This window comes from Hipposideros armiger, unplaced genomic scaffold (assembly GCF_001890085.2).
Source record: "Hipposideros armiger isolate ML-2016 unplaced genomic scaffold, ASM189008v1 scaffold_486, whole genome shotgun sequence".
NCBI classification, from domain to species: Eukaryota; Metazoa; Chordata; class Mammalia; order Chiroptera; family Hipposideridae; genus Hipposideros; species Hipposideros armiger.
The window spans coordinates 990,147-1,001,844 of record NW_017731836.1 but is presented as its reverse complement, the minus strand read 5'-3'; the positions used below and the strand labels follow the sequence as shown (position 1 = coordinate 1,001,844).

The 11,698-nt window shown below is 48.4% G+C and overlaps 1 protein-coding gene across 1 annotated transcript in view; it reads right to left on the bottom strand.

The window, feature by feature from the left end:
- Nucleotides 1-11,660, bottom strand: part of COLQ (collagen like tail subunit of asymmetric acetylcholinesterase) — a 54,558-nt gene extending 42,898 nt beyond the window's left edge. Inside the window, exons 1-2 of the mRNA XM_019667144.1 lie at nucleotides 11,488-11,660; nucleotides 3,983-4,083 (exon numbers count right to left, since the gene is read on the bottom strand). Coding sequence (XP_019522689.1) covers nucleotides 3,983-4,083; nucleotides 11,488-11,593 — 207 coding nt within the window. The 5' untranslated portion in view covers nucleotides 11,594-11,660. The remainder of the gene's footprint in view (nucleotides 1-3,982; nucleotides 4,084-11,487) is intronic.
- Nucleotides 11,661-11,698: the final 38 nt, after the last annotated feature.

Here is an 11,698-nt window from a genome sequence, read left to right as displayed (position 1 = left end):
TCTCCCAGTGGCTATCTTCCTTGCTGTAACAACTAATTCCTGCAACCTGCGACTGTGGGATTTGCCTATGGCCAACTGGAGCTGCCCAGCAATTTATGTGCTTCCCCTTCCTGCAGGCAATAGACCAGCTTCCTTACCTGCAGGTGGGACGCACTTTGTGGTACAATTCTTACTCCAGAGCTCCCCTTGGGATCAGGCTGAAGCTGGGTATGGCCTGATACCACTCCCACACGGGGCTTCTGCCCCTGCCCCACCTGGCTCCCCCTCCCCTCAGGCTCCTTTTGAGAGCGCTTCCTTAATAATTAATTTCACTTGCACACAGCATGTGCCACCTGTGTCTCCGTTTCTAAGGAACCTAACCTAAGCCAGGGGCTGTGAAGAGTAAGTAAGCCCTACAAGAAAGAGTGGGTCAGGGACTTGGGGTCTATCATGACCTCTGCACCCCTGGGCTAATTTCAGTGAGCCTCACTAGAGATGTGGAAGGCTCAACCCCTAAACCAGGGATCACAGATGCTGGCATGTGTGCTCGTTTCTCCTCTCACCTCCCACATCCATGGCACACATCACTAATAACTCATGGCCCTCGTTGGTTCTGAGTGTGAAGACCATGCTAGATTCCTTCCCAGCTCAGCACTTCAGACAACTGCTGTCCCTTGGCCAGAGCTATCATCCGTGCCCTAATTTGTTGCAACTTTGCCTCGCAAAGGTCTGTTTGAGGTTCTTACTGATAGTGGAAGTATTTGAATAAAACATTCAACCAAAAAAAAATAGTAACTTATATTTAGAACCCTAGGCATCTTTCCGGACCAAAGGTTTGCACCTCCTTCTATCACCAAGGCCTACAATTTCAGTGCCATTGTCTACTNCTCCAGGTTGAGCTGTTGTTCAGCATCTTAGCTGTGGAGGGCAGTGTCACTGGCCCTCATATGTGGGATCCGAACCGGGGCCCTCTGGCGTCCCAATCCAGTTCTTAACCATCACGCCACTCGGCCGGCCCTCATCTGTGTCATTTTGATGTCACAAATAGACTATGTGATCCTTGAGTTAGTCTGTTTTATGAATCTTCTTATTCAATATAATAGGTATATAGTAGGAGGTGCAATAACTATTGGTCATTTGATGGGAAGTATATCAAAAGCTACATATCTTAAGTAATAATCATAAATAATTTAGAGACATAGTGACAGATTTATACATGGTAATAATAATAATATGAATAAATTTAAATGGATTTTACTGCCTCATTTAGAAAAAAAAAAGGAGCAAAATACAAAGTGGCAGCAGATGGGTACATGGTCAGAAAATTGAACATCTTTGCCAAATCAGCCACCATCTGCTGGCATTCCATATTTAATCACATTCATATTTAATCACATTCCTCTGATTGCCCAGGAGGACCCACCCTGGCAGGCCTGGTGACTTGGCATCTGCTGTCCATTTTGAAGGGGCAAGACTATCATTCTATACAAGACAGATGCTGTGTGGACAGAGGGTCCCATTCTCCTGACATGGATGAATTGCATTATGGGAAGTAGCCTGTTTTACCAGCTAGGTTGCTCACAGGATTATACAATTTCCAAAGGGTGGACGCTCTCAGGACTGCAGTACCTGGGAGGGTTTCCCAGTCAGCTCATCCCTGTCTGGGGAAGTGAGACGCTTTCTCCCTCACAGCTATAGGGAGCCCTGCCTATGGGTGAACTTGCCCATCGAAAGCCTTTCTGCTGAGGGCTCAGTCAGTACACTGCTATCCTCAGGTGTGAGCCTGTGCTTTCCAAGTTGTGAAAGTCTAGTGTCACCCCTCAAGGCACAACAACCCCTCAGCACACAGTCCACTAGCTCAGAGCTAGGCCCTCCCGTGCTTTCTCCTTTAATCCTCACAATAAGCCCCAGAATTACCTTCTGTTACATCCCCCTTTTCCAGATGAGAAAAACTGAGGCCCTGACATTTAAGGTCCTATGAGGCTGGGCTTCTGAGCCGTGAGACCTCCAATTCCACAGCCCATGCCCTCTGATTTCCCCTGCTCGGCCATGGGCTTTTGATGGAGACCCTGAATTCTGCAGCTGGACTCTTCAGCGTCAGGAGCAAATCTCCCCAGCCACCGAATAAGTGGGATTAGAGGAGAAGCGAAGCATCCTAGGAGGAGGAAAATGGCCTGGACTCTGAACCTCTCACCATCATTTGGAACAATGTTGCAACCAGTAACTGAGGGCTTATGCTCCAGGCTTAATGCAAAGCTCTGTACCGATTAGCTCGTTGAATCCTCACTGCCATCTAATGAGATAGGTATTCTTGTTATCCCCATCCTACAGAGGTGGAAACTGAGGTGTTAAGAAATTAAACCAAGACCACTTGGCCAGGATCACTCAGCTAGTGGATCTGAGAGATTCCCCCGAAGTGCTGAGCTTGAACCCCACGCCTTTCGCTCTCACATCATGGATACTTGGGTGCCAATGCTCAGAAGAGAAACACGTGCCAAGGCCCTTTCATTGTGTAGGTGCTAAGTCTGTAAAGTAGCAAGCAACTTATTAGCCACAAAGTCAGAGAGAAAGTCTAAAGCTAAAAGGATCTTGGAAGTCTGGTCCATCCTTTCATTTTACAGATGAGGAAACAGTCTCCCAGAGAGGAAATGGCTTGTCCAACATACATGTGTGTCCTAGGAGTTACTGGCAGTTCCAAAGAAATAACCCAAGTGTCCTGAATTTGACCTCAGTGCCTTAGCACTGGGCCACAATGCCTCTCAAAGACCATTAGTAAACAGGCAAATTGTGAAACCCACTGACTCTCCAGCGTCCCCACACCTCCTGCTACTTGGAGCTGAACAAGAGAGCCTTAGCAGCAATCACCATGGCAGCCAGGTCTACGCATGTCAGGAAGGAAGGTACGCTCTTACTTTCAGGGCCGCCCAGCAGAAAAAGTTCCGGCCAGGGCAGTTGACTGGGATAATAAGGGAAAAAAAAGAAAAGAAACCATTTACCCCAGATATTCTGCAGAAAGCATTTCCAGGGCCCAAACTGTCCAGACAGCCATCTTGGCTTTCCACTTCTCACTTTCTATGGGCGGACACGGAGCGTGAAAGAGCGTGTCACCTAAACCCACACCACTCCCTCAGGACCCTGCTGCTCCCCGGACACAGAGAACATTCATTTTTTCCACCATTTACTTTCCCTACCATGACCTTGCCTGACACAGCTCTCAGAAAGACAAACAGGAGGGGAAAGGGTTGTGGTCCTCACGTGGCACCCCCCTAAATCCTAAACACTAACCCCAACAGGGGAGAATTGGGTTTCTGGCTGACCACAGAGAATTGGGAAGCCTTTTGGGGGCCACCCCGGTATGGATGATTTCTGTTTGGGCACAAAGGGGCAACCCAGTTTCTTTCTTTTTTGTTTATTTATTTGTTTATTTATTTATTTATTTATTTATTTATTTATTTATTTATTTATTTCGCTGAGCCATCCTGCCACCTGTTGGCAGCTCAGCAGCAGCTCAGCTTGGGCCAGGAATTGAACCGCTATTGCTCAGAGCTCAAACTCTTGAGGAAGCTCTTAACCAACTGGCCCCAACCAGTTTCAATCCTCAACAATAATGACCTACCCCACAGGTCCCTCACACAGTGGACAAGTTCAAACACTTGAACAAACCCTGGGTCACAGTAAAGTAAGAAAGCCCCGGTCGGGCAGGTAGGTCTCTACAGGTAGAATGGCCATTGTCACCCCATCCCCTCCCCTCCTGGGTCCCCAAGAAGCCCCATGCCAGGCCTAAGACCCCTGGAAGGTCCCTCCAGGAACATGTGTCCCAAGAGAGAACTACCAGGTGCAGCAGGAAGGCTCCTCGGGCCTTCTGCAGACTTCTCAGAAAGACACCAAGAGGGCCGAGTGCGTGGCACGACAGGACGAGTGGGGACAGCGGTAGGGGGCCTGGGAGGGGAGAAGCCTGTCTGACCTGCATTCGTGTTTCTTTCTTTTCTCTCTTGTTTCAGACCCCAGCTGGTTTATGGTGGAAAGCTGTCAGCAGCCACGAGGCCTCTCCTTCAGCTGTCGCCAGCTCCCAACACACAGTCACGCTTGTGCTTATGTTGGTTGCTGTGGAGACATAAGTGCAGGTTTGAATGGAGCTGAATGCTCCTGGGCTGGGAGATGGAATAGGGCCAGGTGTATTTTTAAAGCCATGTGGGAAAGCCAGTCACCACGAGAAGAGAGTCCTTCCCTGGCTTACGTGTCCCTACTTTAGGGACTGATTCACAAACACAAAATGAATAAAAGCTGAGCCCCTCTTTTTACCTTAACTCGCTGGATATTTTAAGCAAAGTTATTGTTTGGGTTGTACTTGGGACTTTTGCCTTTTGACACAAATGCATCTTAGGGGAAATCATGACCTCTTGGCATGTGGACAGACACTGTGAGGTGCTGGGAAAAAAATGATAGAAAAGGATTACTATACATGAGGCATTATTTGAAGTACTTTATATTCATAATTAGCCCCCTTAGACTTCAAAACCAACCTATGAGTTAAATCCTACTTTTAGCCCCATTTTCTAGATGGGGAAACTGAGGTACAGAGAGGGTGATTTGCCTGCCCAACATCACAAAGCTAAGGGAAACACAATATTTGAACCCAGGCAGCATGTGGCTAGATGCCCTACTCCTAATCACTAGGCCTTTCTGCCTCTGCAATGATTTGGGGGTCAGAAAGTCCTGATTGGGGATTTTGGCCCTAGCACTGTGTGATCTCAGGCAAGTGACTGTACCTCTCTGAATGTTAGTTTCCTTTTTGGTAAAATCAGGGGGACGGGGTAGTAATGGCTTGTGAAATTGTTGCGAAGATTAGAAGTCATATACTTAAAGAATCTAGCGGAGAGAAAGTGCTCAGTGCAGGGCAGGCAGCTTTATTAGTGTTAATGGGACTCCCAGAGCAACTGGATGCCAGCTCCTGTATCAGAGCAGGGGGTGCTGAGCTGTAACTGCCACTGCCCAGGAAGGGCGGGTGGGGCAGGCAGGCAACTGTGTGAGGGCCAGCAGAACCACAGCTGCTCTCATCAAGTATCCATGGCAGATGCCGTCTCTTCCCTGTCCATAGCCCTGAGCATTCATCAGGCCCTAGGGGCTTCCAGCTCCTGCCACAGGCACCTGTGACTATGCAATGGGCTTCTCCAGCCATGGGGATTGCTTGGTCAAGCATGTCCCCAAGAGGCTGGTGGATAAACATCCCAGCCCCCAGCCCCGTGAGGTCCCCAGGAATCTGCTCATGAACCCCCTGGTATGACCTGCCTGCCCTTCTTTACTTTGCTTTCCCAAGCCCCACTGGGATCACCTCCCAAATAAAGTACTTGCACCCAAATCCTTGTCTCAGGGTGTGCTCTAGGAAGGAGCCCAAATGAAGTCAGTTTATGTACCTGGACCTTTGACTCTGATGTCACTTACAAAAGCACTCATGGCCCCCAAAGAGGTCCAGATCCTAACTCCTGGAAGCTATAAATGTTACCTTATAAGCAGGTGTAATTAAATTAAAAAGTTAAAGATGGGGCGGTTATCTGGATGGGCCCTAAATGTAATCACAACTGTCTTTACAAGAAAGAAGCAGAGGGGGCCGGCCAAGTGGCGCGATGGTTAAGAACTGGCTTGGGAGGCCAGAGGTCCCCGGTTCGGATCCCACATATGAGGGCCAGTGACACTGCCCTCCACAGCTAAGATGCTGAACAACAGCTCAACCTGAAGCTGGGCTGCCGTGCGTCGCCGACGACGGCGTAGGCTGCAGCCCCTGTGGCAGTGGGTTGCCATGGGCTACCGTATGTAGCCAGCAGCCAGCGTGAGTGGCCAGCAGCCTCCTCCACAACTAGACTGAAGAACAAAATGACAGCAACTTGTCTGTTCCCCTTCCCCCAACTCCCCAGCACTGTTCCCATCCCCCAAAATCCCCAATAAAAATCTTTAAAAAAAAAAAAAAAGAAAGAAGCAGAGGAAGATTTGACGCAGAAGAAGAAGGCAACGTGACCACTGAGTGGGAAACCAATATGGGAACCCAGAGGCAAACTTGAGCAGTGGTTCTGAGCGTGTCTGAGGACCAGCACCGTATCAGCACCACCTGGGAGCTAGACATGCAAACTCCCGGGCCCCACTCCAGACCGATTGGATCAGAAACTCTGGGGGTGGGCCCAGCAGTCTGTGTTCTAACAAACCTTTAGGTGATTCTGATGCTGGCTGTAGTTCAATGGTTAACCCTGGTTAGACATTAGAATCACCTAGAGAGCTTTCAACACTCTGTGCCTCATCAAATGCCCCGGAGATGCTGATTGATTTTATTTAGTCTGTTCAGCCTGGACACTGGGCTTCTGTAAAGCATCCCATTCTAGAGCTGCACTGTTTCTCTATGGCTGTGGCAGCAGTGGCTGTGGATCTGAGGAAAGCAGGCTTGAGTGTGGTGAACGGCAGTGTGGGGGCTTGGCCCTGGGTTTCTGAAGGGAAAGCCTCCTACCTCTCACACCCACCTCTCTCTGTGTCTAAGCTGGAGATGAATCTACTGCTTTAATTAGAGGCTTGGGGTGGGGAGAAGTGGCAGAGATGGGACCCCTGGAGAGCCCTCTAAGAACCTTCACTGATGATTATATTATCTAAAGGAAATATGGGGAGCTAAATCGGAGGAGATGGCTGGGAAGCGCATTATGGAACATTAAACAACAGCTGATCAACATCAGACAGAAATAAATGGCCCATAATCTACTGCCAAGAACATGATTGGTTCCCAAGTAGGGGCCTGGCTGGCTTCCAGTCAGGGGAGCCCAGGGCTAGACAGCAGGTCCTACAGGCCACAAATCGCCCGCTCTGGGTCATATCCCAGCAGCCAACTGGCAAGGATTCCGGCACCCAGACAGAATTCATGTTCTTCTACATGACTCACTCTACAGGTTTGGTTTTGGGTCTTCTCACCATCTGGTCTCTGAGAACTTGACCCAAACATCATCTGGAGAGCTCCTGCCTGTCTGAGAAATCCTGTATTGGAAAAGGGAAGCCACATGTGTCTGTTTGGGTATAGGGTAGGTGGGCTCCTAATGCCTGAAGAGAATGTCTTTGAAGTGGTGGTACCTGACTCCAGGAAGGCCTTATGCCCCAAAATGCCATGGTTGAAACTCGTCTTAGCTAGAGGATACCTTAGGGGATATCCCTGTTAAAACACAAATACCTTCAAAGAAAAGATAAACCAGTATCCTGGCAAGTCATGCACACTTTAGATTGGTCATCTTTAATCTTTTGCTAAGAGCCTCAGGCATTGCTATCCTAAGGAGAAGGTAGGCGGGAATAAAGAACAAAGAGTCAGTCCAGTAATGACTATGTATGGTGCCAGGTGGGTACTAGACTTATTGGGGTGATCACTTTGTAAGTTATATAAATGTCTAATCACTATGTTGTATACATGAAACTAATATATTTATATCAACTATATTTGGAAAAAAAATTTTTTTTTAAAGAATCTAGAGTTGAGTTTTCAGAGGATAGAAGGGTAGCCTATGGGGCTTTAACAGCTAATGTCACTATTTAGCCATGGTCATAAGTAGATTCGGTCTACATTGGTAAAAGCCCCCGACTTAGAGTCAGAGGGCAGGATTCCAGTCTCCAGCTTTCCCCCATACCACTGTGTGATCTTGGGCAAGTCACTTAACCTCTCTGAATCTCTATTTCCTCACCTGAAAAGTGGGAGTGATGCCACATCCATCCCAGAAGTGCTGTGAGAATTACATAAATTGAAGTGTGTGGAAAAGGTCTGCCTGTCTATAACTATGATTGTCCTTGGGTCTGTGCCAGGATTCTAGAAACTACAACTACTGGGCTCCATCTGTGAATGGATGTTGGAACTGAGTCAATCCACAGACCCACGGCGAGCCCAGCCAGGGCCAGCCAAGCCCAGGCTCAATCAGCTGACCCCTAGTTGACCCACAAATATATGAACTTCAATAAGAAGTGATGGCTGTTTAAGCCATTGAGTGTGACTGTGGTTTATTACCCAACAATGGTTAAAACAATATACCAAAGTTAGGGCTCCTGACATTTAAAATTTTAGGGCCATGTTCAAAAGAAACTATTCTGAAATATACATGACACTCATCTGCCTTCTTAAGCAAAATCAAGTGAACACAACTCAGTCTTCATCACAGTGAGAGCCAGGTCTTGTGCTCTAGGTCAGTGATGCCATCAGGGGTTACATACAGAAGCGAGGCTCCAGGAATAATTCTAGCCTACTATTCTCTTTGATCTCAGAACTATTCCCTAATTCTTTATTAATTTTCTTGTAATCAGTTTTACCAGCTGTCTTTTCTGTTGTTGTCATTGTGTGTCTCTTAAGCCTCAGCATCGCCCCCTGCCAAAAAACCCCCCAAAAACGAATGTGCTACAGCTAATTCACTACCTTCAAGAAACCTGCTATCTAAGCCTGTTAGAATGGTTTCCAAAGTAAGAGGTAATAGGCTTTGAATAAGGGCCTGAGATTGTTTTCTGTGAATCCAATGCATGTGTTTTAGTGCTCAGATTTCTGTCATCAATTTTGGCTTCTTGGATGGTTTTTTTTTTTTTTTTGCTCCCTTCCTGGTTCTCCTCTGGGACCCGGCAGTGGAGGTTGCCAGGTAACGAGCATCTGGTCCAGGTAGCAGGTGCTGTGTCTGACGTTGTTGGAATACTGACTTTCCTGGAGAGAGTGACAGTAAGAACTAGCCTGCAGGCCTGTGAGAGCTCTTCCTCCATCACAGCCCCTCTCTGGAGAATTGGGCACGTGCTGCCTGTGCTGCTTGGGTTTCAATAGCGAGTGACCATGAGTTCCCCCAGTGCCTCTGGGCAGCGTCCTACTTGTTTCTGTGTCCCCTGTAGCACTTGGTACAGTGCCAGGCACGCAGTAGGCATTCACTAAGGCATGGTAGATGGGATGAAAGGATCTTCCAGGTGGCCCTCGTTTGTATGTGCACAGGGCTTGTCTTCTTCAGAAGAGTAAGACTCTACCAGCTTCTGAATATGGAATATTTCGCATCAAATTGTTGGAAAATGTTTTCAAAGGAATAAAGTTCTCCTGTGTCAAGGGAAAGTTCCCATTTCAGGATGTAAGTTTATTTGTGAACTGTGCTATCAGGAAACCCTGGCAACTAAATAAAGGGGACAAAGCCAAGTGACCCTATAGGAGAAAGTAGGTATTTTTGCTCCGTCGAGCTGTCACCTTCATGATTCCCGGCTACCTCTGCCCCACTGTTTTACCAAATGTCTAAAAAGCACAATCCCAACCAGAAGGTCTGGACCTAGCAATTCATGAGGAAGTGCCTATGGATGTGTGGGCTAGCTATATTATGTTCCCACCTCCCCCTGTACCCCAGAGGCTGACCCCCATGACTACATCAAGGAACTCCCCTGCCTGGGCTGCAGGTTGGGTTTGGCCAACTGCCAAGAGGTGACTGAATTGGAGGACAGAAAGGTTGGGGTATTTCTCCACTTTCTCCCTGCGATCAAAGCCTCCTCCAAGGTCTCAAATCTTTCTGGGATCCATTTCCCCATTTCCTCTTCTTGCCTTTTCAAGCACAGGGGAGGTAAAAAGCTTCCTGGGGTTGCTAATTTCTCAATACTCCTCTTTTTGGTTCTCTTAACCCCACCCACACCTCTGAATGTGGTCCATTCAAGTCTTTTCATCAGAACCATCAGAGTTGCTTCTTTTTCCTACTGTTAGCCTGACTGGTATGATCTGTACAGTCTCACCTAAGGGCTGTCTAAGCTGAGCCAGGGTTCTCTCTAGAGCAACGAGTTCAAAGGAAATCAGATGTTCTTTTCTCTCCGGCTTTCAGAACTCATTAGCCATTTTGGCTCTATCCAAATTAAATGATTCAAAATGATGGCAAACCCTAATCTACAGAGGAGAGAAGTTTTTATTCCTTCATTTACTATGTGCCAGGCACTGTTCTGATTCTGGGGATATAGTGATAATGAACAAGACAGACAGAGTCCCCGCCCACACGGTGTTTACAGTCTAATACCAACTATCTCCCAGAGGTCAGAGAGCCCACCAGGGCAGGGGTAGAGCCAGAGGGCTGAGTTTCCTTAAGTCCTGAGCCTTCAGCAGATTCTCAAAGGAATCTATGGCCCAAACATGGTTAAGAACTACCAAGTTAGACCAAATTACCTATTAAGTTTCCCCCTTGAAAAGGGGAATAATGACCCACTCACTCCCAGAAGAAGCTTGGTGCTCTCAACTTGAATTTGTGGGAAGCGTGTTGGCACACACCCACGGTGGCATAACCACCCACCTTTCTTGCCTGCTCCTTGCTTCCCAATATTCTCCACAAATCCCCTTCCCCTCTCCTTCAGTTACTCACACGTTTATAATTAGCCCCACGCCCTTCTCCAAGTCCTTCCCTCAGGGCCCACAAACATTGACAGCACATCGTGTTGCTCAGCTGTTTTTATGAATGGACAGGGGTTGGGAACAGTATTCAGAGATATGCCCTCTCTGAGAGCCTGCGTTTCCAGCAAAAGCAGTGCGAGTGAAATTTCTGCCTCAGTTAACGTATTTATGAGACTCATGTAGGAGCACAGGACTGAAACTGCCATTTCTGGGGAGAGCCCAGGTGACTGAGGTGAACTGAGGGGGCTGTGAGGAGGCAGCAAAGCCTGGGGTCTGTGTGCCTCCCTCAAACCCTCCGGAAACATCTGAGTTTCCTCAGAAAGGTTTCAATAGGCCATGCTGGTAATCCAATACTTCCCCTGCTCTGGGTCAGACAGGACATGGGCAACAGCCTGGTGCCCTCAGAAAAGGTTGCCAGGTTGGCAGAAAAAGCCCCCTTCCCTTCATCTCCCAGTGCTACACCTGGCAGGCACCCAGCTCCAGGCCCAGCTGTCACTCTGCACCCCCTCCACCTCTCCCCAGAAAAGCTCCCTTTACCCAGTACCTCCAGCGTCCTCATCTGAGGCTGAATTTAAGTCCAGTGAGAAAGCATACCGGGAAAGCAGACAGGGCTAGAGAAACGGAAGAACTAGTCCTGAGGCTGCATGGGGGCCCCTTAGCCCCCCAGAGAATCAACAGGACTCCCTTCTCATTCGATGAGATGGTCCTGACAGGCGACTGACACCGCCTGAGCTGGGGCAGAGGCAGGTCCGCTCCACAACACCCCTTGAGGCAAGCCCCCTTCAGAAAGCGTCAGAGGTGTATTTATAGAAACAACTCAGATTCACTTCTCTCTCACTTGCACTCTACTCCATCTCTTCTTTTAAGCTCCCCACCATTCCCAGCCGAAATGAAATCATGCAGCAAATGAGGAGAAGTTGGGGGAGACCCTTTATTGTAAAGGGCCTGCGGCTTGGAGCAGCCAGGTGGGGGCTGTTTGGAACAAGGACAGAAGGAGCTGCCTGGGGTGGCCGTCTCCCTTCCAGCCTCCCTCCATCAAGAGTAGAATGGGACACATTGCAAAACAATCTTCCCTCCTCCCCCAACAGATGGAAGAGAGGAACGCTGTGGGCAACATTTACCTGCTGAAATTGGGAGGACACTGTTGATGAAAGTAGGCTGGGACACGATAAAGCGGAAGAAAAGCTGAAGATAAACTCCCAAAGTCGTTGGATTCAGGTCAACCATGCTGGCTGGGGTCTGGAAAGTGTCAAGTTCTCCGCAGCCGTGCCTCCAGGCTGCCGTGGTGCCTTGCTTATCTCTGCTTGTCTTCCTTACTGCTGTTTGCCTCTC